General features: G+C 38.9%; 1 protein-coding gene across 4 annotated transcripts in view; it reads left to right on the top strand.

Moving 5' to 3' along the window:
- Positions 1-26,813, top strand: part of SFMBT2 (Scm like with four mbt domains 2) — a 215,115-nt gene that overhangs the window by 137,452 nt on the left and 50,850 nt on the right. For all 4 annotated transcript variants that reach the window (XM_036341672.1, XM_036341654.1, XM_036341680.1 and 1 more), the window contains 3 exons: positions 4,557-4,658; positions 10,140-10,287; positions 22,411-22,493. In XM_036341672.1, coding sequence (XP_036197565.1) covers positions 4,557-4,658; positions 10,140-10,287; positions 22,411-22,493 — 333 coding nt within the window. The remainder of the gene's footprint in view (positions 1-4,556; positions 4,659-10,139; positions 10,288-22,410; positions 22,494-26,813) is intronic.

Consider the following 26,813-nt stretch of genomic DNA (forward strand, 5'->3'; position numbering starts at 1 on the left):
TGTAAACAATTTAACTGGACTCCAAAATAATTAAATAAATAGTATTTCTTGAATATGACAGGCATATTTGTAAATGTACTAAGGATTTAGTAATCCCTCCTGATTTCAGGAATAACATCATTCTTGATCCAGTCATTGTGAGGTGTGAATGATTCTCTAGAGCTTTTGCAAAGGCCAGAATGTATCTTTTAAACCACAGTGAGTTTTCCATTATCTCTCAGTAGATAATTGGTTCTGTGAATCATCTTCAGGGGCCAGGAACTCTCTCTGCTTAACATAGAAAATGATTAGCTGTGTTTTTATAAATGAATGCATATACTCTGACTTCATTAACAGCCCGAAGTAAATGGTCTACAGGTGATTACATTTGTGTTTCATTGAGAATATCTGTGCCTTTTCTCTCATACACTAATATGAATGTACATATATACCCACACAGAGCTCAGAGGTCTGTGTATTGGCCTATATTGAAATTCACTGGTTTTGAATTCTTTGCTTATCATAAAAAACTGTATTTTTCATGAGTGTCTAAAGGACTTCGCTTGCCTTTTATATCAATATCAGGCTCAAATCCCTCAATCAGTATTTATGATCCAGCCTCTCCAACCAAACTTACTGTGCCCGAGTTTTTATCATTCTACATATGCTTTTCATAGTTAGAATTAAGATTTACTCCTATAAACCCTTGGACTACCATCATCAGAGTGGTAATAATTTTTATCTGCAACAAGTAAAAATATTCTGAAGTTTCTTCTAAGCCTGGATCTTTCATAACTGTTCTTTTTCTTTTCCTTCTTTCTTTGATAAATGTAGTATTTTCTGTGTGTGTGTGTGTTCTGTGCATGATCTAGCAGCCTGCTGTGTGGTACCTCAGTGGTTTCTAATGAATGCTTACTGACTGAATGATAGAACATAGAACTGGAGTGAATGTCAATGATCCAGTTTTTTATGTTTCTTCAGCTCAATGCAGTAAATATTTATTGGGATATTTCTTGGATGAACTCTACAATATAAATGAGAGAGTTCAACATTGACTAGACAGTATTGCATGTACTACCTGTCATGTTTTCTAAAAGTCTCCAATGGCCAGAGGATTCAATTACAAGTTCTTTTTGAAAATATTATTTTGTGTCTGTAATAAAATATTTCTGACATCATTGTTCATGAAAAACCTAAGAATGAAAGTAGCAGATATAGTAAAACTCATCATCATTATGTGGCTTTGCTCCTAAATTAAAAAAAAATTCCATTATGTTGACTTACCTTTGAAACTGGTGGGATTTCTACATGGTAATTGTAGGATTTTTTTCTTTTTCTTTTTAAATGTTAATTTAAAAAATGGTCTTAAGAAAGTTAAGGCTGGGAATACAGAAATGTATTTTATAGTTTCCAAAGTAATTTCTGAAATCTGGAGTTCAAATTTAACAAGATATTATAGACAGATATGAATATTTGAGACCAGAGTATAAATTCCTATGTTTGGATGCAGCTACCTCTCAAAATATCTGGCTCCTTTTTCCAGTATATTGAACAAGTAGGTTTAAGAGTTTTCACATAGTTTGGATGTATTTCCACAAGGAAGAAGTTTGTGTGCTTGCAGTTGAAATCTAGTAGAAATAATTTAGGATGTTGAAAATCTGAGCCATGATTGACACAGGGAAAGTTCAAACCTTTGCTAATTAAGCATTATTTTTAAATTGTTTAAAAATCTTTTAATGTCATCAGAGCAAAATATTGTCAACAATATCTTCACTATTTAAAAATATTAATGTTGTTAATATTTTTTTTTTATCCCATATATGGACATGTATGATTTTGACATTAATGATTAATGGTATTTTCTGTGTATGAGCAGAGAGGGAGAGTCAACCAGTAGTTGACAAAATAAGTGCACAGACTCCAGGAAAGAAGAAAGAGAGTGTGTGATATCTGCACAAAGTGATCCCCTCATAACTTAGAGATACCGCTTGATGCACAATACATCATAATCATCATTAATAATAAACATTTATAATATAGTCTGCAACCCTGAAAGGTTAAGCTTACCTAAGGAGCACATTGCCATCTTAAGCCTCTTTGTGTTATTTCTAAGGAAAGGCAACCAATACCTGGTCACGCTAGACAACTTTGAATAAAATAAGGCAACAGCTAAATGACAACTATTCGTGTAGGGTTCCGGGGGGCCACAGAGTTTTCAACACAGCAGTGGAAGCTGTGATAGAGTCTTTTCTGTAGGGCTTGGAGCATAGTTATAAGATAGGTGTAGATTTGGCTTCCAGTCAGTGGTCAAGGTCAACCTGAGAGCCTGGAATATAGAGAGTGTCTGGCGGTCATGGGTCAACTCTTCTTAGAAAGCTTGCTCTACTTAGAGAACAAAGGTAGGAACAGTATATGGGACAAAAAAAGGGGCACACAAGCTGAAATCAATAGAAGATTAAGATTGCAGGCAGGTAGACCAGAAGCCCAGAATACTGTCAGGACATCTTTACAAGGGAAATGCAAAGGAGAATCCAGCAGAAGAACAGGCGAGAGATGGAAATTGCAAGGACAACTCTGGTGGTGGAGACAGCCAGGAAGAAGTTACAAGTTTTCTATTGTTGGTGAACCACATCTCAAGAATGGTTAGCTTTATAGCTGTGAGTAATGAGAGGGAACTTCTGCTGTAGCAGAGAGAGAAACAGGAGAACTTCTGTGAAAATATTACATTCATCTGGGCATTTTATTAGAATTAGAAATGTGTCATTAGTGCATGAGTGCATTTCTGATTTGTCAAAAAGTATAATGATGACTGCTTAAATTTGTTGAGTATATTCAGGCAAACTTTTATGATGTTATAATTTTAGAATAATTTCTCTTTTCAAAAGGTTACAAGAAAAAAATATTTATCTACAAAATCCACTAATGTGCCTCAATCCCTGTTGATAGTAAGATACTGGGAGTCATGATGTCTGATAGGAACAGGCTAATTCAGATGTCAGTTAGTCATTTTCAATTTACTACTTTTATCTCAACACCTGTGCTTTCTGGCTTTGCCTTGGCATTATGGTTGATGAGTATTAATATGCATTAAATTCTCTATACTGTTTCTTTTTAAATTTCTTTTCTGGACCCAGCTTCCCCAACTACCTTTAAAAATAAATGCTCTATTTTCAGTATAAAATAATCTCCTGAACCCAAAAATAATTCTGTGTGCTTTTCCTTATATATATAATTTTTATAAAGTGATGACTATAAATTCTTAAGGAATTGATAAAGGTTTAGAACGGGCCAGTTCTTTCAGTGAGTTTTTGTCATATTGCACACTGACCACATCCCTTCTCGTTCTGGAGGTCGAGCTGTTTGTTTCAGCCACACCCAATGCTTACTTTGAATCTATTGGTACAGAGACCTCTGTAGGCTGCTGTGGTGACATGAGAAATGAGAGAGGCCTTGTGGTCTATAGGTGGTTACATTCTGCAACTTCTTTGGTAAGCAGTGAAATGGTAGAGAATTGTATAAGCAATTCTTTTTTTCTAGTCTTGTGTTGTACAACTACCACATTGACCAACTTTTGCCAGGGGAGCAGGCCTAGCCCTGTGGGAATCTGTAAGGTCATCAGAATTGGATGTAGAATGCATAATTGAATTAAAGAGCCACTTTAGATTTGCAGATAAAAGAAAGTAGTGAGTCCCCAGGTGTTTTTGTACTTTGCACCCTGTTGATGTATTTAGAAATAGAGGGATTTATTTGCAGGTATAATTTCCTCAAAGGTAGCCTGCAAATATTTTTATTTAGCCACTACTCTTTATACAGACTTTGAGTTATGAGGTGACCTCCATCTCAGCAAGATAAATCCTGGTACCCAGAGTCCAGCCAGCTTCATCTATGGCTGTGTAGCTGAAATGGCTATTGAAATTTGTTTTCTTGAGAAGACAGGAAAGTCCCACCTCACACACTTAGGTTGCTGTAAGCAAGTTATAAAACTGCCAGACATCTATTAAACTGGAGGTGTTGCTCAACTTTATTGAGCAGGAGTCAGGTTCTGATGGTCTGCAGGGCTATTTTGGACCCTTGTGTGCACACATCTCCAATATCATAGGCTTGCCACCAATAACTGATAAGCTGTGTGTGTGCTCTTAGACATGGACATAGAGACAAGCTGTATCACCCACAAGGTACTCACTGAAGCCCCCGGTGGCAAGGGGCCACATTTTCTGAAGATGATGTTTCAGCTGTGTCTTAGATGACTGATCGCCTCTACTACTCTGCTGTGCTCCATTTATGGTGACAAAGAAGATCAAAGCAGTGCAATGTGAATTTTTTGCTTCGTGTAAATTTAAGCATGGCCACAAAGGCTTGTTTCCTCTCTCTTGGAAAAGCAAATTGAGCTTGCAGAAAATAATTAAATCCGCAGTATCTTGCAATAATTAGACATTTGAAATGGGGGGTGGGGGGGAGTTAATTATTTCAATCTTATTTCAGTTGCCCAATAAAATGTTCAAGGATAGCATCCAGACAGTTACCCAATTAATTTACAATCCCAGCTCGTTTAATTTTTGTACCCTTTTTCCCTGCAGGATCATGCAGATTTGCGAAGCCATTTCTTCACAGTTGGGATGAAGCTAGAAACAGTGAATATGAGTGAGCCCTTTCATATCTGTCCTGCATCAGTGACCAAGGTGAGTTTCCCTACCCTTACTCTGTATCTCAACCTCCAGAGTGGATCAAATAAGTCTTTCTACTCAAAGACAACCAGATGAAATGTGTTTGCATAAGGATATGCTACAGTTCCAAGGGAACCTAAGTCAGATTGCCTTCTTTCCCATCCAGTGCTATTTGAAGCTCTCTCTTTATCACTGGTAGCATAGAGCGAGTCTGATCAGATGTCCCCTCATGTAATGGTTGGGGTGAGTTTCACTTGTCTTCTGATAGTACAGTATGTGGACACTTGCGCCCTTGAGTGACTTGGAGGAAGGTTAAAGATGCATGACTGTGAACTTGTTCCTCCTGAACAGATAGTATTTAATATGATTGATCTGATTATATTTCGAAAATACTTGCAAATGGTGAAAAACAAATTCCCATTGCACTTCTACTTCCTTGTAATCACCTGCTTTCATTGATAAAGGCAAAGTCATGCTTCTGAGATGTGCAAATTTAAAATGAAATTGCTTTTTCATGTAAAAGCATTTTAATTATGGTCTGATAGGCTTTTAAGATTATAATTTTCCTTCTCCATCAAAGACATCTCAATGAAATCAGCTATGATAACAACTAAAGTATGTGTTTCTACCTTAAGTATCTCTTATAAATGATGGAAGAAACCAACAAACTTAGAACTTTTTTTTGTAAGCTTTTTTTTAAATTGGTTTCAGAGAGAGGAAGGGAGAGAGAGAGAAAGATAGAAACATCAATGATGAGAGAGAATCATCAGTTGGCTGCCTCCTGCATATTCCCTACAGGGGATCCAGTCTGCAACCTGGGCATGTGCCCTCACCAGGAATCACACTGTGACCTCCTGGTTTATGGGTCAACATTCAACCAGTGAGCCATACCTTTCATGCATTTTCTAGGGAAGGTAATTAATGGTTCAAAAGTCAATTTCATGGATTCAAACCCAGGTCTCTTGATGCCCACTAACATAATATTTAATGTTTTAATTCCTTGGGGGCATAATGTTTTAGTCCCCACAAATGGCTTTGCAGATAAATCCCAACCAGCTTTGCTAATCACTAGCTGAATAAATTACTTATATTTTAAAAACCTTAGTTTTTATAGCTATACTATAGATATTATACCGTCCACTTCATGTCATTGAGAGAAGTGAGGAATCATGCATGAAGTGCCTGGCACAGTACTTGGCACATGTGAATGCTCAGTAAAATATTAGCTATGTTCACCCAAACCTTTGGTCCCATTTATGGGTACCATGTTATCGCAGTTATCTCCCAAGAAAAAAGCATGCCACAGGCATCTGGGCATCCAACTGCTGATCAGACTGTGTTTGGTTCCTGTGGAGAAATGGTCTATCTTACCCTTGTTATCTTACCCTTGTTAGCTGGTGAAATATAAGCCTGATTGTTTTAGAACTGAATTTTAAGTTTGTTTATTACAAAGTGCTGTGGGGTTAATGCAAGATACACATCACCAGTTTCAGCAAGGGCCAACCCTACAACTGGAGTCAGAAGCCCAGTGAATCTTCAGCACACTTTATTTTCAACATGCCCACTGAAGATTAATTGAAGCCTTTCATGTCCCCTTTAAAGCCATGCATATTGCTGAGTTTTCCATCGGCTCGCTGTGCATACATAACTTTTGAAATGAAAATACTACTGTGTGAAGAGGATGATCAAGGTAGACCACAGCTGATTGTCACCGCAGTGGGTTGGGATGTCAGTCATTCTTAAGCTAAAATGAACTCTTTCATGATCCAACAGAACGCCTCTAATTTTACATTTACTGTCATCTTTCATTTGCTCTCCTTTTTTGGAAACATTACCAACTGCTGATCAGACTGTGCCTGTGGAGAAATGGTCTATCTTGAAATTTGTGATCCAAGAGGAAGAGAAAGAAATTTGTATTTTGATTTTAAAGTATTTGAAAAACTTGATCGTTTATCTACTATGGGCCTTTGTATTTTTTATTGTAGGCAGTGCAAAGAAGGATTTCTTTGTGTGCATTTTTTTTTCACTGAGAGTCTTGATCCCTGCAGTACTTTTCCAAATAAATAGTTTCATAATTAATATGAAGAAATCAATTGGGTCTATTTATTCTTTCTCTTCTTATTACAAGAAAACATTTGACTTTAGAAATAAAAACAAAGAAGTTTCTTTGATGTTACTTCACGTTGGCAGAATGTCTCAATTGTATTTGAGGTACAATCAGATGCGTCTCCAATAGCTCACACAATACTCCTGTAACGGCCACATGCCTGAGGACCCATAAGCAAGTTGGAGCAGGACTTTACAACCAGTAAACAAACATATGAAATGTATGACACCCAGATGCATAGTCCTAGGATATGATCCTTTTGGTGTCACAGATTGATTTCTGAATTTTATAAAGTTGAAGACACTAAAAAATGGTTAATTCCATTTCAATTTCTTTTTTCTGAAAGAGACTGGATTTCTTAATGCAGTAACAAGTGTTTTAATGTTACTTGAGCCGTGCTTTTTTAAATGTATGATTTGGTAAAATTCGAGAAATAGAGTGGTGGCAGTGTATTACAGAATGTGGAAAATTGTTATGATAATGAAATGTCTTTTTCTCCCCCTTGAAATATTTTCCTTTAATGACTATAAATTATTTTTTGTAACTGTTAAAGTAATTTATCTAAAGAATAACTACATATGAGAAAAATATTGACTTACACTTTGAGTGATAATCTCGAGATTGAAATGCGTGCTATCATGTTTATACACCATCCATTAAAAACCATGTTATTTGAAATGACCTTCGGGGTTCTTTACTGTGTATTCTGGTTGTTGCACATTTGTAGAAAACTAAAGAGTGATATCTTGTTGAAACCCAACCAGAATTTCCCTTTGTTCAAGCAGCGGGTGATTTAGTGATGCCAGCTGCTCATTTATCTTGATATATATCGCCTTGTCCTCATTCTAAGAGGCTGTGGTATCAGCTTCACTTGGAAATTTTTTTTTTTAAGCCAAACAGAGATGCAAATGTGCTTAGCCTGCCAGGGGTAGACATTTACATTTTTATGCCTTTATATAGTTGTACATGTGACGTTGGGATGTGACATACTAATTATAATTAGGTCCAGCCTGAATATCTGTATTTTGTTGTGAGGACTTCCAGTGGCAGTAGTTTGGTTTCCACAGTAAAACAGTTTACTCCCTAAACAAATCTTATGGAGTTTGGGAGTGGGAGGGTATTTTCTCTGATTTTTTAAGATACATTTTCATTTTTATATTTCCTGCTTTTTGTACCAAAGATAAAATACTTAAGTCATTCATTCTTATAGACCCCTCCTTCCTTATTGGCCATGTGTTGTGTAATGCATGGACTTGGATGAGCACCTCCCCAGGTTCAAGATTCTTGTACATGTAACAAAGTATCAGAATAATCTCCACGCAGAAGGTATTTATAAATAAATACGTTTCTATTAACACTGGATAATGTTTTAGAATATTGAGTTTGAGAATATAATGCATTGTGCCGTTATTAGTCATCATAATGAAATTTCCCTTTTTATTTCCTTGGGGCTTTTCTTGATGACACAACTGTTGAAGAAATAAGTAATGTTAAAGCAAATAGATGGATAAGCATGTAGCAGATGCAGTATTAAATGCCCAACCTTTAGCAGTACAGTAGGATTCTGTTTTTGGTGTTCCAAAACAGTGAGTTAGTGACAGATGATGGTGGTGATGACGATATCATCTATAATGTAAAATATATTGCACTATTCAGAGCTAAAGATACTGGAATTAAAGTCTTGGGCTCTGTTTCTATTTGCTAGCTCTGAACTGCACAGTCTTGGGCAAGTTGGTTCACTGCTCCAGGCTTTAGTTCGAGACCTGTGTGTTGACCAGAAGGCCCAGTGTTTCTGAACCATTTAGCTTCTCTCTAAATAATAAGTAAGCAAATGTAGTATGTGAAAGGCTACATGAAAAGGAGGAAGATGCATCAGGGAAGGAACTAATAGAGTGTTGGTGGAGGAAGGGAAGATGTGATTTTAAGTAGGGATGTCAGGGGAGACCCCCCTGGGAAGGTGATGTTTGATCCTTTGCAAAACTTGGGCAGCAGAATTCTATTTACTGGAATTAACATCAAGAAGAACTGAAGTGAATTTCCCCTCCTGCTTATCTTTGAACTAGATTGCGTCCAGAAAATATTTTTTAAATGAAGGAGCCAGGAATCATAGCTTAGGGAGAGTGTCATGGTTTCCCAAGAAAGACTGGCTGCTTTTCTGTTGAGTTGGGAAAGTGCTGTTTTTTCCCTCTGGTCTGCTTTACATACTTGGTTCTCTAGATCCATCATGTTCTTGACTGTGGGGGTTCACCTGCTTTTTGCACCCTTCTTTTTTCATCATCATGCTTTGTTTCTATTTTTTCATGGACTTCTTTTTCCCCTTATATCCAGTGGGTGATTAGCCAGTTTCTGTGCACAAAGCATTTTCTCTGCATGGTGGGAATACCTCCATGAGGAACGAAGAGGCCACAGTCCTCAAAGCATTACGACCTGCTAAGGTAGACAGATGTGATATCAGTCCTCGGGGGTAAAAGAGGTTGTTCAGTATAGAGATACAAGCCTGATGATTTGGGGGCACAGAGCAGGGGTCCTTTATTCCAACTGAGTGTTTGGGAAAATGTCCCAGCTGTGTTGACTTTCAGGTTGGACCTTTGAAAATGTTCTGTGATTTGATAGACCGACAAGGGAGTGTGCTGTTAGACTGCGAGAACACTAAGGACAGGCCTGGTGCGAATGATTTCCTCTTGGGCTAGAGCAGCGGTTCTCAACCTGTGGGTCGCGACCCCTTTGGGGGTCGAATGACCCTTTCACAGGGGTCACCTAAGACCATCGGAAAACACATATATAATTACATATTGTTTTTGTGATTAATCACTATGCTTTAATTATGTTCAGTTTGTAACAATGAAATTGGGGGTCACCACAACATGAGGAACTGTTTTAAAGGGTCGCGGCATTAGGAAGGCTGAGAACCACTGGGCTAGAGGGTGGGGCATTTGGGCGGATACTAGATGAGCGATACATGAGACTTAGATGAGACTAGAAACCTTCAGGCCAGACCTTGGAGTGTTCTTGAATGACCTGGTATGAGAACGTGTGTCCCTGCTGTGGACATGGAGAAACCAATTAGACCTTTCAGTGCCCGCCTGGCTTTCCCCCTGGCCAGGGTTTGTCTGTCTTACTTGAGCAGTTTGTTTATCTTTCAGCTATGACTATTGGTTTACGTTTTATTCTCTGTCTCGCTTACTTTTCATTAATATGACCACAGTGATCAACTCTAACTTCTTAGCAACTGGATCAATTTAGTAATATACGTTGACATGCCAGTTTGTGGTCAAACCATTTTGATGAAATACATTGATTGCATTTGGAAGCTGTGCCAATATTTCATTACTAGTCTTATATGTAATCCCAAGGAACTAACCATTGGCTGTATTGGTTTTCTCTTTCAGGTTTTTAACAGTCATTTTTTTCAAGTGACTATTGACGACCTAAGACCAGAACCTAGTAAACTCTCAATGCTGTGCCATGCAGATTCTTTGGGGATTTTACCAGTACAGTGGTGCCTTAAAAATGGAGTCAATCTCACACCTCCCAAAGGTTTGTGTTTTGTGAAAATGTGCAGGGTTTGAGTGATTCAGGAGGGTGTCATTGTTTATCTAGAGAAATTTATGTTGTAAACAATTTAGAAGTAGTGGAAAAAGAATGTCTTTCATGGTTAGCTTGACATAGGGGTCTGTACAGATTGCTTCCCTGGTGGGCAGTGTAACCTTGGGCTTCTCAATCCACTTCTGTAAAGCGAAGTTCCAGGTTAGCGATTGAATGATCGGTGGTTCTGCTGCTCTTGTGTAATGATAGAGGGTAAGTGTTGCTAAGCGATTGAGGTTAAAAACTGCAGAGTGTCTATGAAGTGGCTTTGAAAAGACAATAAATGCTATTGAAGCATTTTTTTTTTTACATTTTATTTAAAATAAATCAGATTTTCCCCAGAGCCCAGTTGTTCCCAGATATCCAACAATTTGATGCTATAATATTTATCCTATATAATAAAAGGCTAATATGCAAATAGACCAAATGGTGGAACAACCGGAAAAATTGAACAACCAGTCTCTATGACGTGCTCTGACCACCAGGGGGTGTGTGCAGAACATGGCGGGCGTTGGCCATGGTGGGATGGTGGAGCAGGTGAGCGGGGGCGCCAGACCAAGGTGGGGTACCGGTTGCTGTCATTGGGGCGAGCCTCTGGTGGTTACTGAAAATTCTTTGCTCCCGCACACCGTAGTCCCACCTTGCACTTGCACCCGGTCCCAATCACTCAGCACCATCAGTGGGTGTGAGTGGCAGCTTCTAACCCTGATCTCCCCTGAGGGTTCTTTACCTCCTCCTGCTCCTGAGGGGCAACCGAGGCAGCAGCTGCCACTTGCACCCGCTGCTGGCGCTGGCCCCAATCATTCCACGCTGTCAGTGGGTGCGAGTGGGTCTGGTGCCGTCAGTGTGTGGGAGCGGCTGCAGCAGGAGCGGGACTGCCAGCAGACAGGGGGCCAAGGGCCACAGCGGGAGGGGCCAGGTGGGGGCGCGGAGGATGAGACGAGACTCACCCCTGTGCCCACTGCCACCTCGCGGCCCACAGTTCCTTTCAAGGTGCACGAATTCATGCACTGGGCCCCTAGAATAGATATAAAAACCTAAGGGACCATTCAACCAGTAGCTATACGCACACTGACCATCAGGCATGGAAACATGGAACAGATTGATGAATCTCAGAGGGAAGGGGGGAGGGGAGAGGGTGGAAAGAGATTAACCAAAGATCTTATATGCATACTAGAGGCCCGGAGCACAGATTCATGCACCGGTGGGGTCCCTTGGCCTGGCCTGCAAGGATCAGGCCAAATCCATGCACTGGACCTCCGACATCAAGGGGTCTCAGATTGTGAGAGGGCGCAGGCCAGGCTGAGGAACCGCACTGGGCCTCTAGTATTAAAATAATAAAATTGGGAACTGCATTGCACTAAAATAATGTTTACATTGGGATTCATGCACCACGCTGTAAGTTTAGTAACGTGATGTGTTATCCCTTATAGGTCTAATGTTTATTCAAGGAACAAAGCAGTAAGGCAAAAGGAGAGAAGATAGGGAGGAAATGAGTGGAATAATAGAAGAGAAAATCAGAAGAGAGAAGAAAAGTAAACTTATGGAGGGATTATAATGAATGCTAACCTTTCCAGCTCACCAGGCACTGGTTTAGATGCAATTTTAACCATATTGGCCACAGGTTGAGTTACAGTTTTCCTGGGGCCATCATATACCACGTACCACCTTTAATTGTGTACGCCCAGCTCATCCATGACGTGCCTGTACTCCACTGGCATGAATATACTTTGATATTTTTAAGTTTTTATCCTCATTGTTCATCCCTGCTCATTCCCACAGAGGACTTGCTTTTGAGTATTTCCATTTCAGCTGTTGATTCTTCATATTTAGGTTCTGCAGTAATGGAATGTGGCCTAATTAGAGAGTACCATGAACTTCTGTGTAACACTGTTTATACTATTTTAAGTGCTTAACTTATTGAATCCTCAAAATGAGGATTGTCTTATTAGGAAAATTAGTCACACATAAACAGCCACAGGGCAGGAGGTCTGGCTCCGGATCCCGCTCCCTGTAGCGCTGAGAACTCCAGTTCACAAGGCCCAGGTTCTTGCTTGCATTTGGGTATTCACCAAAGACTGGCCACATCCCTGTGCCTCAGCTTTCAGGCTGTCAAAGGGGGACACGCCTGGTATTCCACAGGCACTGCGTAGAATCAAAGAAATGACAAAAGTCTAAGTATTTTTATAGTCCCTTAAATGGCTGTCCAGGTGTTTATAGGATAGAATCTGTGTTGGTGGTAGATAAGACAAGGCCTTTCCTGCTGTGAAATGTTAGCATTGGGTCAATTGTGGAGTTTGAAAGCCTCTTGGGCCACCGTTGTTTCCTTCTAACCCCGTGGTTCTCAACCTTCTGGCCCTTTACAGTTCCTCATGTTGTGACTCAACCACAAAATTATTTTCGTTACTACTTCATAACTGTAATGTTGCTACTGTTATGAATCGTAATGTAAATATCTGATATTCAGGATGGTCTTAGGCAACCCCTGTGAAAGGGCTGTTCGACCCCCAAAGGGGTCGCGACCCACAGGTTGAGAACCACTGAATCTAACCGCTCTAATCACACCATGTGTGCGGATGGGTTTCATGTCGTTGAAGGAAGTCTTTTTCTAGATATCTAAAATGCTTCTTAGTTGGACTTTGCAAATGTTTAGTTAGTAATAAGATCTATTTAAGAATTTTAAAAACATTCGTTGGGTATTTCCTTACGTAATGAAAAAAAGGGAAGTATTAATACATGCATTTTGGCTGCTTGATATTTCATGATGGCAGAGGTTTAATGTTTACCAGAACTCTTAAAAAGTGTTGTTTAGAAAAGCGATTGTAGCCATATTTACTAGGAAAATGTATGTGCTTATTTGGATGATTGCATTTCACGATATTAAGGAAGTTGTTTTAGATTAGTGTACTGAACTAATGTGTAATGAAATTGCTATACAAATGTATTTCCAAGAATAAAACTGCTGAGTCAAAGGGTAAAATGCATTTATAATTTTAGTAAAATTTGACAAAATGCCTTGGATACAGTTTGCACCTACCTGCACTATCACCAGAATATTAAGTATTTTCATATGTTAAGCTTTTTTATATACCTAACATTTAGCTGCATTTATTATTTCTTCTCTGTCACCCAGGTATTTGTGATATATGGTGAAATGAAACTGTCTTCATGTAGTTTTCCAAATTATTTCTTCCCCTATTGAAAATGAAGGATGCCTTTTGAAAAATCACACACAAAAAAGCAAGTTTCTTCATGAATATTGTTGTGGAATATTGAGTGTAGTGGTTAGTATTTTCCAATAAGAAACTATCAGTGGTAAGCCTTTAAAAAAAGAAAAAAAAGAAAACCACTTAAAGCATTTAAGAAGTGATCAATATCATTAGTCAAGGATCCACTGGTAATTTATAGGGGTTGTGTTTTGGCTACAGGACTATTATCTTGAAATAGTAGAGATTTTACTGATAAGCCAGTAAGAAAAAGACCAGCAACTTACAGAAAAGGGTTTCAGAATATCAACAGATAGCTCACAGTTAAAAGAAACACAAGGTCTCTTATTCAAACACATCACAATAAGAGAAATGCGAGTGAAAATCATATTGAGATGGCATGCATTTATAAGATGAAGTGGAAAATCAAAAGAGAAAGAAAATAAATTTTGTTTTGATGAGCATGTGGAGGAACAAGAATGCCCAGATTTGCTGGTGATAGTGCAGGTAGGTGCAAACTGTGTCCAAGACATTTTGTCAAATTTTACTAAAATTATAAATGCATTTTACCCTTTCACTCAGAAGTTTTGTTCTTGGAAATCTCTCTTGAAGATGTACTGTGCAGATAATATGCATAAAAGTTTGTTCTTTGCAGCATGATATGTAATAGCGAACACTGGAAAAAGTCCAAGTGCTTGTCTGTATGGGCTAAATAGATTTCAGATATCCATATATTGAAAACTATGCAATTGTTAAAAAGAATGAGGAAATCTCTGTGTACTGATAAGAGAAATGCTCCAAGATATGCTGAAAGTGATAAAGATCTGTAGATTATGGCATGATACTTTTTTTTGTTAGGAAAGAGGTAAATGAGAATATGTATTTGTTTGCTCGTATTTCTGTAAAGAAACTGTCAGGTTACGTAAGAAACTAGTAATGACAATTTTACTTCATCCTTTCCAATTTGGATGCTTTTTATTTTCTTCTTGTCTGATCACTGTGGCTAGGACTTCTAGTATTATGTTGAATAAGAATGGTGAAAGCTGACATCCTGTCTTGTTCCTCTTCTTAGGGAAGTGATTTTAGTTTTTGCCCATTGATTATGAAGTTGGCTGTAGGTTTGTCATATACAGCCTTTATTATTTTGAAGCATGATCCCTCTCTTCCTACTTTGCTGAGAGTTTTTATTAAACCTGGGTGTTGGATTTTGTGAAATGCTTTTTCTTTGTCTGTTGATATGATGTGATTTTTGTCTTTCAATTTGTTTTTGTGATGTATTACATTTATTGATTTGTGAATATTGTACCAGCCTTGCATCCCCGGAATAAATCCCACGTGGTCACTTATGGAATCTAAAGAACAAAATAAACTGACAAAACAAAATGATCCAGAAACATGGAAACATCTAACAGACTGAGGAATCTCAGAGGAAAGGGAGAGGGTGGGAAGAGATTAACCAAAGAATTTATACCTATGGACAGACAATAGTGCAATGAAGGCCTGGGGAGGGGGTGGAAGCAGGGAGGAGGGAATCAGTGGGGGGTGAGGGGAAAGGGAACATCTGTAATACTTTCAATAATAAAGATACATTTTAAAAATATAGTTTATGAAGCTTAACACAAAAAGGAACTAATAAAAATGAGAATTCTGAATGGAGGTTCCGAGTATGGAGGTGGCGAGCAGGACAGATGGAAGTGGGGGTACGAGTGAGACTCCGAGCAGAATACTTTAAAAATATTTTTATTTTTGATCTAAAGTAATGTATTATCTATTAAAAATAAACATATATTATTAAGAGTAGAGGGTTTTTATAACTAAAAGGGATCTTAAAGATGATCTCATCAGCTCTAATCATTTTACTTGTGGGGAAATTGAAGCGCAGTGGTGTTAAATTTTTCAAGTACTGGGGCAGAAGTACTGGCTTAAAACTCTAGCCTTAAGATCCCAAATCTAGTGATTTTTTTAAAAAATAACCAAATCCACCCTTTACTCCTGTTGTCTGTCATTGGTATCTTCATAAAAGCCATCCTCAGGAATTTGGGGCTTTGGGTGGCCTTAGAAGGGATTAGCTGATGTCAGTCGACCATGACTCTTCCGTGACTGAAATTGTCTCTATGTCAGAGCATTTGGAGAATTTCAGTTCTCAGGTATAATTTTCCAAGTACTTGCAGATATAACAAAGTCACAGCTTTATTTTTTGAGCCCCCTTACCATTTTGTGAGAGGGGAATATGTTTATTTTTGTAATTAAAATGAAATTCAGTTTAGAGGAGGTGGTGGTGATTTCCCTAGTGGTGATTTGATGGTTTTCTTTTGAGGTAATTTGTTAACATGTCTTTTGTAGTCACACCAGGGCTGGGAGTTATGCTGTAGAATTCTTTTAAAACACCGTTCTTTGCTTTATTAATATGTGAAAGTATACACCGTCTTTGAACTAATTTGTTATTTTTAACTTAAATTCTGAACTTTATAAAGAGCGAATGTCCGATTTATCCTACATGCTGAGAGGTGTGTAGATGTGGTGTGTGTATGATTTCCACAAGTGTAATATATTGTTTTGGTTTCCTTTCCAACCATACACACTGCTTATAATTTCGTGTTGCCCAGTAGCAAAAGGATACCCCATTCATTCCCCAGTCAGTGGGAAGCAGCTGATGATGAAATAAAAGAATCCAGTGGTCTAGGAGATGTGCAGAAACATAGGTCCTTACTTACATTGTTTTAACTCCATTCCTATTTTTTTTAGTAAAGTCTGTTCCCAGGCTTTAGAGACAAGCCATCTAAGCTGGAGTGGGTGGGACTTTTTCGGTGCTCTCTCTGCGTGAGCAGATCCTTTCCTGGAAAGCCAGGGACAGAGCCCTGGAGGTTTTACCCCATTCCTTTAAGCCCTGTGAACAACAATTCAATATTACAGGCCCTAAAAGTGATCCAACAAGTTAATAAATCATCTAAGCAAAAATGCACTTAGAGTATCAACCATGATTGCTATTTCAAAATGATTTCACTAACCTCCATGGCATGGAGCATCAAAGACTCGTGGTAGAATTAGTGGAGAAAACATCCCCCTTGGAGATCTTTGTAGGAAATGCTTAGCCTTTGATTTCTGTTGTAAAACGTCGGAGTGAAGGCTGAAGTAACTCGCTTATTTTAGCACTTCATGTCTACTGGCTGGCCATCTTAATAGACACATAAACTGTGGGCACAATTTAGGAAGTAAGGGTGTATTCTAATTATTATCGGGACAAAGAGTGAACCCTCTCTGGTATTCTCTTTTTCTGGACACCGACTGGTGAATGCAGTCCATTTTGTAATCTATCATATTTCCTACATACCGAAAGGACAGGAAATAAACCCACTCGCATGGACCTGCCACCATGACTGAGCTGTAACATTTTGCCATATTTGATTCAGATTTTTAAAAAGTGAAATAGAGCATTACAGATAGAACTGAGAACCGAGGCATCCTGGCCTCTCTATTTCTGACACCCCATGTCTAATCCATCCATTGTGAATCCTGTTGACATTTTTGGGATCTGATCACACCTCATCAGCACCTCCTGGGTTCAGGGCTCCTTTAAATCTCACCTGGGTTACTTGCAGTGGCCTCCTGCTTCCCTCAGCTTACTCTCAACACAGTAGTCACCCTGATCTTATTAAACTGTAAATCACACTTGTTCCTCCTCTGTCTGCTCAGACCTCACTCAGTGGTCGAGTCCTGGTCCTGGCAACAGCCTGCAAGGCCTCATCTCCTAAGATGTTGCCCAGTCAGCTCCCTCACTGTGGCCACCTTGCCCTTCCTGGACCATGGGGCAGGCACATCCCTCCAAAGGACGTAGGCGCTCACTGTGCCCTCTGCTGGTCACACTCTTCCCCTTCCTCAGCCCTGACTCAGGTGGTGCATTTTGAGGTGGTCTGTTTGGCTGCCCTCTTTAATATCAATCACAATTGCACTGGATTTCTAGATTAACTTAGGAAAATTGACATTTTATTACATTATCTTTTTATAACTTGCAATCTTTTGCTAGAATTTTGCTTTTGCCCGTCCTGCCGCCTGGCACATGGTTCGCTTCCACTGTTCCTCTACGTTTCAGCTTCTCCTTAAGGCCTCCCTTGATGCAGCCCTTCCTACGCCTCTTGTCCACTTTCTCTCTCTAGCACTTGTGATCACCTGACTTTTTATACTTGTGTATAATCTGTCTCCTCTCACTGAAATGTAAGCTTGTGAAGTAAGGGTTTTTTTCATTTCTGTATTCCTAGTATTAACACCCTGCCTGGCATATAGCATACACTTACTAAATATTTCTAAATGAATGAATATGTAAATTAACAAATGGCTAGAGTGGAGAAGTAGACACCTTCTTAAAAATTTGGCACTTGTTGCCAAATTGACACCTGCAATAGTTAATCAAGCTAGATACCAACCAGAATAAAAAGTATCTGCTTCCCAACAGTCATTATAGTGTGGGATTACTGTTTTTTCATTTTGCCAATCAGGGAGATGGCAAACATGATATTCTTTTGCTGTTTTTATTTTTTATTAAGTTTTTTATTAAGTTTTTTTCATATCCACCGAGCATAGAAAAGCAGCCCTTATTCCTGTTGTGTCTTTTATTAAAGGGAAATATTTTTGTAACCCTCCCCTCTCCTTCATCCCAAATCACTGGCTACAGGTCTGACCACCATGATTGTCTCAGGGTTGTCCCGATTCGATTGCTGGTACTGGGGAGAGATCTGACTTCCTGTGGGAACTCGAACCATCAGGAATCTGTTAGCACACCAGAAGTGAGAGGACATCTGTGGGGAGGCAGTCACGAACTGAATCAACCCTTGATTGACCGACCAGCGCCTTGATGAGCTTTTAAAATAGAGCAAAGATGTTACCCTTTCAAATAATTTTTATTATTGAAGTAGCTCATGATCGTTAGTGAAAGCTTGTAAAGTGCAAAGAGCTAGAAGAAAAAAGTATCCAGGAATCCCACCACCCAGTTAATTATTTTGATATTTACCACTAGGCTTTTCTTTTTTGCACATTTTTAATATAAATTAAATAATTCTGTGTATGCTTATACCAATATTTTCATTTAAAATCATAGCAATCGCCCTAGCCAGTTTGGCTCAGTGGATAGAGCGTCGGCCTGTGGACTGAAGGGTCCTGGGTTCAATTCCGGAAGGTCAAGGGCACGTGGGCGAGTTGCAGGCTCAATCTCCAGTAAGAAGTGTGTAGGAGGCAGCCGATCAATGATTCTCTCTCATCATTGATGTTTCTATCTCTCTCTCCCTCTCCCTTCCTCTCTGAAATCAATAAAAATATATGTAATAAAAAATAAAATAAAACTATAACAATCATTTATCATGACTTTTTTAAAAAAATAGACTCTGTGCAGTTTCATGTCTGCATGACTTCCCATGGACTTGGATAAGTTTCAAATCATTTTCTCTATTTGGATACAAAGTCACCCCCCCTCCCCCCCAGCTAGTATTATCAATATTAATGCCATTATATCTTAATGTATAACATTTTTTTATATTTTTAGCTTTGTTTTTATGGGATAAATTCCTAGAAATGAAAGTGTGTCAAAGTCCATGAACATTTTTACTGCCAAATTGTTTTTTTAAAAGCATTGTCTACTTGCACTGCCAATAGCAATGTTTGCAAGTGGAGCTGCTTTATGTCAATTAATTTGTGTCATATGGAAATGGGTCATCGACCTGTTCCCTTTCGGACCTGAAACAGTTGGAACTTCATTCAGAATAAACACTAATAAAAGCTGAAATAACTCTAGTGGTTGCGGTTCAACAGTCTCCTATGGCAACTTGCTGCAAATTTTAATAGCCTAAGGGGTTTTGATTTGCCTTCATTTTCTTTTCCCCTCTGCTATTACCCTCTCTCCCGGGTTTAAAACATGTTTTCCTGGCTGCAGTTAAGCCCTAGTACTTCTTGTTCTGTCTTTGTTGATTAATGAGTATAATTGACCCCTGTTGTCTCTATTATACAAGCCACAGCAATTTGTTTTTATGTAGCAGTTATTTTCTGAGCTGTCACAAAACCGCCTTACAAAGAGAGCTCATTATCAACCCGAAGGAAACGAATTTTAAGTGATGAAGTGAATAAAGGTCTCTAAGAGGAGGAGGAGGAGGAGAAGTCTTGGCTGTTCAAATGTTCAGGGAAAGGAGAGAGTTCTAGCGGTAGGCTTATGTACTCAGCAAGACTTGGTTATCCCTTGAAATTATTAGATTAAAAATGGCTCCCCATAGAGTCGTGAAGACTGGTTGTAGAGGATTGAATGTTGGTCCAAGAAACCATGGGGCATAGCATTTTATGGAGGGGGTTGAAGTCCACTGGAGTTTGGCGATTAGGAACCGAATTCTAGAGAACCCTGCTAAATGTCTGTCTGTGGAAGTAGAGGCGATTTCTAAGTGGAAAATTTTATCTGAACAGACATTGACCATAAAGAATACCTACATTTCACCCAACTGGCGTGCCTCAGGGGTTGAGCATTGACCTATGAACCAGTAGGTCATGGTTCGATTCCCAGTCAGGGCACATGCCTGGGTTGTAGGCTTGATCCCCAGTGTGGGGTGTGCAGGAGGCGGCCAATCAGTGATTCTCTCTCATCATTGATGTTTCTATCTCTCTCTCTCCCTCTCCCTTCTTCTCTGAAATCAATAAAAATGTATTTTAAAAAATACCTAGATTTCATGTTATCTCAGAACATAGTTTACGATTTATATACATTTTTCCTAATTTTTCTCTTCCCCTATGATCTTGATGAGGTTTCCTCATTCACAAAATTAAGTAAGGAAGCAGCAGAAGTGTAGGGAAGAGATGGAACAGAGGAGATCTTGACTTTGTAACAGTCGACTGGCCACACCACGAAACAAATCGGGTCCTGTTGCAGGGGATCATCTTGTCTTCAGCTGTTCAATTGAGAGCTCAGCTAGGGAATGCCTTGTCACATAACCTCTGTTTGTCAGCCCTGCCACACGTTTCTCCTGGGAGAATAAAAGGACATTAAACACAGAGGAAAGGAAAAAAATCCAAAGCAGCAACAGTGAACTATTAGTGGTGGTTCTGAGTCGTGGAATGCAGCAGCTAGAGGGAACTTTATAAGATTGTCTCCTTATTTTTTGAAGTAGTAGATAAAGTTTGTTGCATAGAAAGTTTAATTTGCTTTTACCTTGATCCATCTAGTTCCTGGAAGAACTGGATCTAAAATCAGTCTCCCTTCTGGTTCAGTACCCTTCGTACTGTTAGGTAACTTCTCGCCAGTTGGAATTCTCCTTTTCTTATACATTAATGTGAGTGTTTGACCCAAAACAGTTCCAGACAGACTACTACTCTTCAAGTGGCAGGTTATAGTAATTGCACAAGAACTTGCATTACCTTGTTTAGCACACGTTTTATTTTGCTTATGAATATTCAGAAGAAAGTTGGTTTGATCCCTTCCAGAAACGTCTGCTGCAAGAGCCTCTGGCGGGAGGGGTGGTTCTGGAAAGCGGTGGGGGAAAGGCAGCTGGAAGATGTGCTGGCCCTGTTCAGAACCAGCTAGAAAGAGTACATAGCACCTCAAAACTCTGAGACTTCTTATCTCCTTATGGGAAAGAAGTGAGGACTTGTCCATCTTCATTGAATAAGAGGGATGTCTTACAAGGAAGGGGGTACCTCTGCCACTGATGGGGAGCAGCGCATGGGAGGGTCAAGGGCCAGTCCCTGGGCCAGAGGAGGACAGCTGCCTTCTTGGTTAATCCCTCCATTTTAGGAAAAGTTGGGTAAATTGTGCTGACTTAATGAAAAGAACATTATTTTGTACTTGTGAGTACAGACGGAGGTAGGAGGCAACCGGTATCTTGAGTTTCTTTAGTAAAGAATTCCTGTCATTACTCTGCAACTGTGGGATTTAGGAACTAAAGTCCCCATGTTAAGTGAATTTACAGCTATAAATTTATGACAATATGTGGGAAAAGAACTATTTCCAATCTCTTTTGCATGAAAAATATACTTAAATGTATTTTACATTCACTTAAACCAATAAAGGGAGAACACTAAATGAAGAGTATAGTGCAGTGATGGCGAACCTTTTGAGCTCCGTGTGTCAGCATTTTGAAAAACCCTAACTTAACTCTGGTGCCGTGTCACATATAAAAATGTTTTGATATTTGCAACCATAGTAAAACAAAGACATATATTTTTGATATTTATTTTATATATTTAAATGCCATTTAACAAAGAAAAATCAACCAAAAAAATGAGTTCATGTGTCACCTCTGACACATGTGTCATAGGTTCGCCATCACTGGTATACACATTAAGATGTATTTTCCCATCTAGATTAAGCCATGCACTCAGTGCTGTTCTTATTTTATAATTTAGAACTGTTTTCCTCTCTCACCTTTTCCCACATCTTGTTGTGGTAGCTATGATGGATATATATTTTATAAGTGTACCCTCCCCCCAAAATCAAATGAATAAAGAAAGAAAAAACCACTTTGGTAAGATCTGTATCTCATTAAATTTAGTATATATGAATAGTTGTTTCTCAAACCCCTCCCTCAATATCATCTATTTTTCTCCAGAACAGATCTACCCATTGTCATGCGCTGGTGTGTGTCAATTCCACCGTATCTTTACCTGGTTTTGGGCACCGCATTCTGATAATAATGGTGCACCTTACCTGTATGTAGTACTTCACATTTTTCAAAATATTTCATTCGACCCTCATAAAATCCAATGTGCTGTCAGGCTTAAGAAAAGGCTTCACCTTTGGGGAGCCTATCCTTGCACCCCTCATTATTTTAATTAATGAGACTGTAAAGCTGTTCACTGTCAGTGTTTAGCCTGATTAATGTTGCCCACGTTCTGTCCTGCACAGGTTATTCCGGCCAGGACTTCGACTGGGCCGATTATCACAAGCAGCATGGAACGGAAGAAGCACCTCCTTTCTGCTTCAAAAATGTAAGACGCTTGCTTCTTGCTACTCCTTTTACCATAGCTGTTGCTCACCATAAATGCCATCAATTGTTTTCTATTTATTGAGCAAGTAGAGTGCTGCTGTGTTCTATGGAATCCTAAAACTTTCACAATTTTGAAAAGTCCTCCTTTCAGCTTGCTTGTCTATTAGAGTAATTCTGGTAGGTAGTAACAAATTGATTACTGAATGTATAGTGGCTGAAACATGTTATAAATTTAGTTCTCACTGAGGGAAGGGTCCTGGATGTACTGGATTTCTAGCTGATTCTTCTCATTGTGGTCAGCCTTGAGCTAGATATGTTTTTGTTTCAGCCCCTGAATCTGGAGAGCAGATAGGGAGAGAAGTCCAGGAGAAGATAGCCCTAGCTCTAAGCAGTGTAGCCGATACTGACACATGGTACTCTGTTCCCTTTCACTCAGTGAGAACCAGCCATTCATCTGCACCATGAATGAGGCTAGGAGATGCCTGGCTAGTTCCTCAGCCATGACTCCATACTGTAGAAGAGGGAGGACAAACTGTGCCACCAATAGCTGTGCACCTGCTATGCATAGCTATTGGTGACTGTGGGGTGTAACATTGATAAGCCATCAATAGGAGATTCTCTGTACCTGAGGAATATTCTTAAAATATGATCTTAATTTTTTTGCATTAGATTATTTTGCTAGGATGCTAGTCCAACAATTTTGTACTTTGCTGTGCTTACTTTAAGCCCCTACCTTGTTCAAATAGAACTTATTGGCATAGTAATAGGATTTTTGTGACAAATAAAATAGCTGTGTGTGTGTGTGTGTGTGTGTGTTTGTGCTCATACATGTATGTATTTGCTTAGTTATCAGAGTTGGTTGTATTGAGTAGTTTATAAATTATTCATTTGTATTTCATCAACCCTGGGGAACTATGAAAAGAGACATAGATTAGTATCTCTGATTTAAGAATGAGGCATAAATGTATAGTTTAGCGTGTTGAACACATATTTCATGATGAAGCTAATTCCTTGTGCTGAGAAAAGACGCGGTCTACCAGCTGAGGACTGCAGATACTAAGTGCAGAGTGCTCCAGAATCACAGACTTGTTTTCTAGACACGAGCTTCTATTGCTGCTGATTCATTGCCGCCCTCCCTATAATTTGTTCTGCAAGGTAACAGAATATGAAAATTTAGAGGAGGAAAGGGTTGACTTAATAGAGAGAAATTCAATACTGAGCATAAGTCAAAAACAGATTTTGGAGAATTAAGTAGGTTGATTACTGGGTCAACTTGTACTCCTAAATACAGAAACAAATCAGTGGCAGAGTGGAAATCAAAGCTTTATAAATGATTAAATGGACTTTCTACTTGGGTGACCATAGCCTTTGCACAAAGGCAGTTCTTCTGTAGTTGAAAGAACTGCATGGTGAGTGTTTAGGTGGTTTGAAGGGGGCAGCTGTGTAATCATGCCACCCTGAGGATAGCAGCCGGTTATCACTCAAGGCTTATGTAGTCCAATGCGGTTTTAGTAACCTTTTTACCACGTTGACGTCACTTGTGACAAATCTACTGGCCTTCTGGCCTTTCATTCAGGATCATGGAAACACTTCATCTTATCCTCAAACCCCTTAACTTTGTGCTTTCTGCCTGAAAAGAATAAAAATCCTTCCTTGATTCTTCAGCTTTGGGAAGGAAATCCTCCCATGTCCCCTAGTCCTGTATTTAAGGAGGAGTTTTTTCTGCGAGACCAAGGCTTCTTTTTATCTGTCCTCTGCCCCCATTCAGGCAGCTGTTGTCCAAATGCATTTTAATAGTGGAGCAAGTAGCCACATCCCCAGGTGGCCTCTGAGCTTTTAGGATTTAGCCACCCAGATTACATCTGTTCTAGGAAATACATTGGTGTATTTATTAGGGATGCACTTGTTACAAATATGACCCCTTTTTTCTGCCTCCTCATTTATTTAATCGACAGGATTGTTATCTGCCTGTTGACATATGAGTTGCATTACTGGTACTTTGCTGAATTTTAGTTGCTTGCTACAGTGCTCTTCAGTATGCTTATTATGAGTTCATTTTTTAATCATACATCTCATGTATAGCAGAGGAGAGGTAGTTTAGAAGTGGATACATGGATGACATTTCCCTGAGGATGTTTAACAATCACAGGCAGTTCTGAAATGGATTGACAAATGCTTCATAAAATAAACTCACAGGTAACGGTTTTGCCATTGATCCTTTATAAATTACCCTCAAACGGAGGTTATATGGTTGTAGCTTTCCCTTATTAAGTAGGATAAATGGCATTTTAACTTATTTAGAGACTTTACAGGCAGCCAGCCTATCAAGTTGTATTATCAGAAAGAAGCTCAATACATAATATGTGTGGATAAGTTAGGATGGTTTGTAGGAAAATAGCCCAGATAGAGTAGTTTTGATTCTTATTTCCAAGGAAATATAAAGGAAAAGAGCAAATTGGTCTCTTAACATACATTGGATAATTTTGTTCTGTTTACACAGAGATAGACTTTCATTACAACTTAACTTATATAAAAAGACATGTAAATGTGAGTTACCTTGGTTTCCTTCCATCAGTAACAAAGAGATGTAATCTGTTACTTACAGGAACTTGTTTATCTCAGTTTGTATATTTTGAAACATATATATTTATGTGGTATTGTCATATCTGGTTAAAATTTATAGAAGTGGATGATTGGAAATTTGTATATCACATTTATTTAAAAGTGAATTTTGCTTCCAGTAATGGCTAAGCTCATACTGAATCCATCCTCTTACAGAGAGCAACTAAACACTGGGCAGAATGAAAATAGCTACTGCAGGATGTGGAACAGGAACAAAAGCAGGCAGATACTGGGGGTAGGGAGGCAGGTGTTTAGTAAAAAGAAGACCGTGGGGTGATCATTCCCAAATTTTCAGATGAGTGGCCTGAGGTCAGCCACAGGTGACAACATATGAGATGACTAAAACAGTGATTATAAGTGATTATAAGAACACAATAACAGAATTTAGGAAACCACAGCTACTGGAAAGTAAGAGGCATCAGAAACAGGGGAGAGCCAGGAGGAGGAACCACAAATTCTGGGTATAAATCCTTGAACCATGTATTTGCCAGGAAAACTCCAAGCAGCCTAGTGGGTTAAGGATGAAAGAAGTGAGTTAAGATCTGAGCTGCTTCTCAAGAGACAAGTGTGTAGTTTGAGACCAACCAAGTTAATTGCTTGCTATAACAGAAAAATCAGCACTCTTGGGAGTAATATGCCACAATCCAGGGTTCCTATGACATAACATTTAAAACATCCAGATTTCAATCCAGCCGTGGGCAAACTACGGCCCACGGGCCAGATCTGGCCCGTTTGAAATGAATAAAACTAAAAAAAAAAAAAAAAAAAAAAAAAAAAAAAAAAAAAAAAAAGACCGTACCCTTTTATGTAATGATGTTTACTTTGAATTTATATTAGTTCACACAAACACTCCATCCATGCTTTTGTTCCGGCCCTCTGGTCCAGTTTAAGAACCCATTGTGGCCCTCAAGTCAAAAAGTTTGCCCACCCCTGTTTCAATCCAAACTTGCTCAACACATGAAGAAATAGGAAAATCTGACTCATTTTCAGTAGAAAAGACAATGAACAGAGACCAAATTCAAAATGACTCAGATGTTGGTAGCAGTCAAGTATTTTAAAGTCCCTATTATAACTAAGCTCAGTAGTGGAAAGCATTGGATCCCAAAGTGTGGTCCGAAGGCTCCTTCAGCATCACTGTGTTGGAAATACAAATTGTCTTACTTCAAATAAACTGAATCACAGACTTTAGGATGAGGCCCAGCAGTCCTATGTTTTTAAAGGCTTTCCAAGTGATTTTGATACCCTCTAAAGTTTTAGAAGCATTGATGTTAAGGAAAATATTCTTCTAATGAATGAAAAGATAAGAAGTGCCAAAACAGAAGTAGAAGTATAAAAAAAGGAAACTCTAAAACTGACAAATACAATATCTGAAATAAGCAAATTCATTGAAAGGGCTTAATAGCAGAATAGATATGAGCAAGGAAAGAGTTTATGATATTGAAAACAGAAATTATTCTATCTGAAGAACAGAGAAAAAAGTTGGCATGGGGTTGGGAGGAAGATGAAGAGAATCTCGAGGATCTGAGGGAAAATCTCATGTGAACTGGAGACCCAGAAGTGGAAGGAAAAAATATATGAAGAAATAGTGATCCCTAATTAACAAAGCAGCTGAAAGATCTAAATTTACAGCTTCAGGAATCTTAATGAGCCCCAAGCAGCATAAATACAAAGAAACCCAACATAGTCAAATTGCTGATAA

This window comes from Myotis myotis, unplaced genomic scaffold (assembly GCF_014108235.1).
Source record: "Myotis myotis isolate mMyoMyo1 unplaced genomic scaffold, mMyoMyo1.p scaffold_m19_p_1, whole genome shotgun sequence".
Lineage (NCBI taxonomy): Eukaryota > Metazoa > Chordata > Mammalia > Chiroptera > Vespertilionidae > Myotis > Myotis myotis.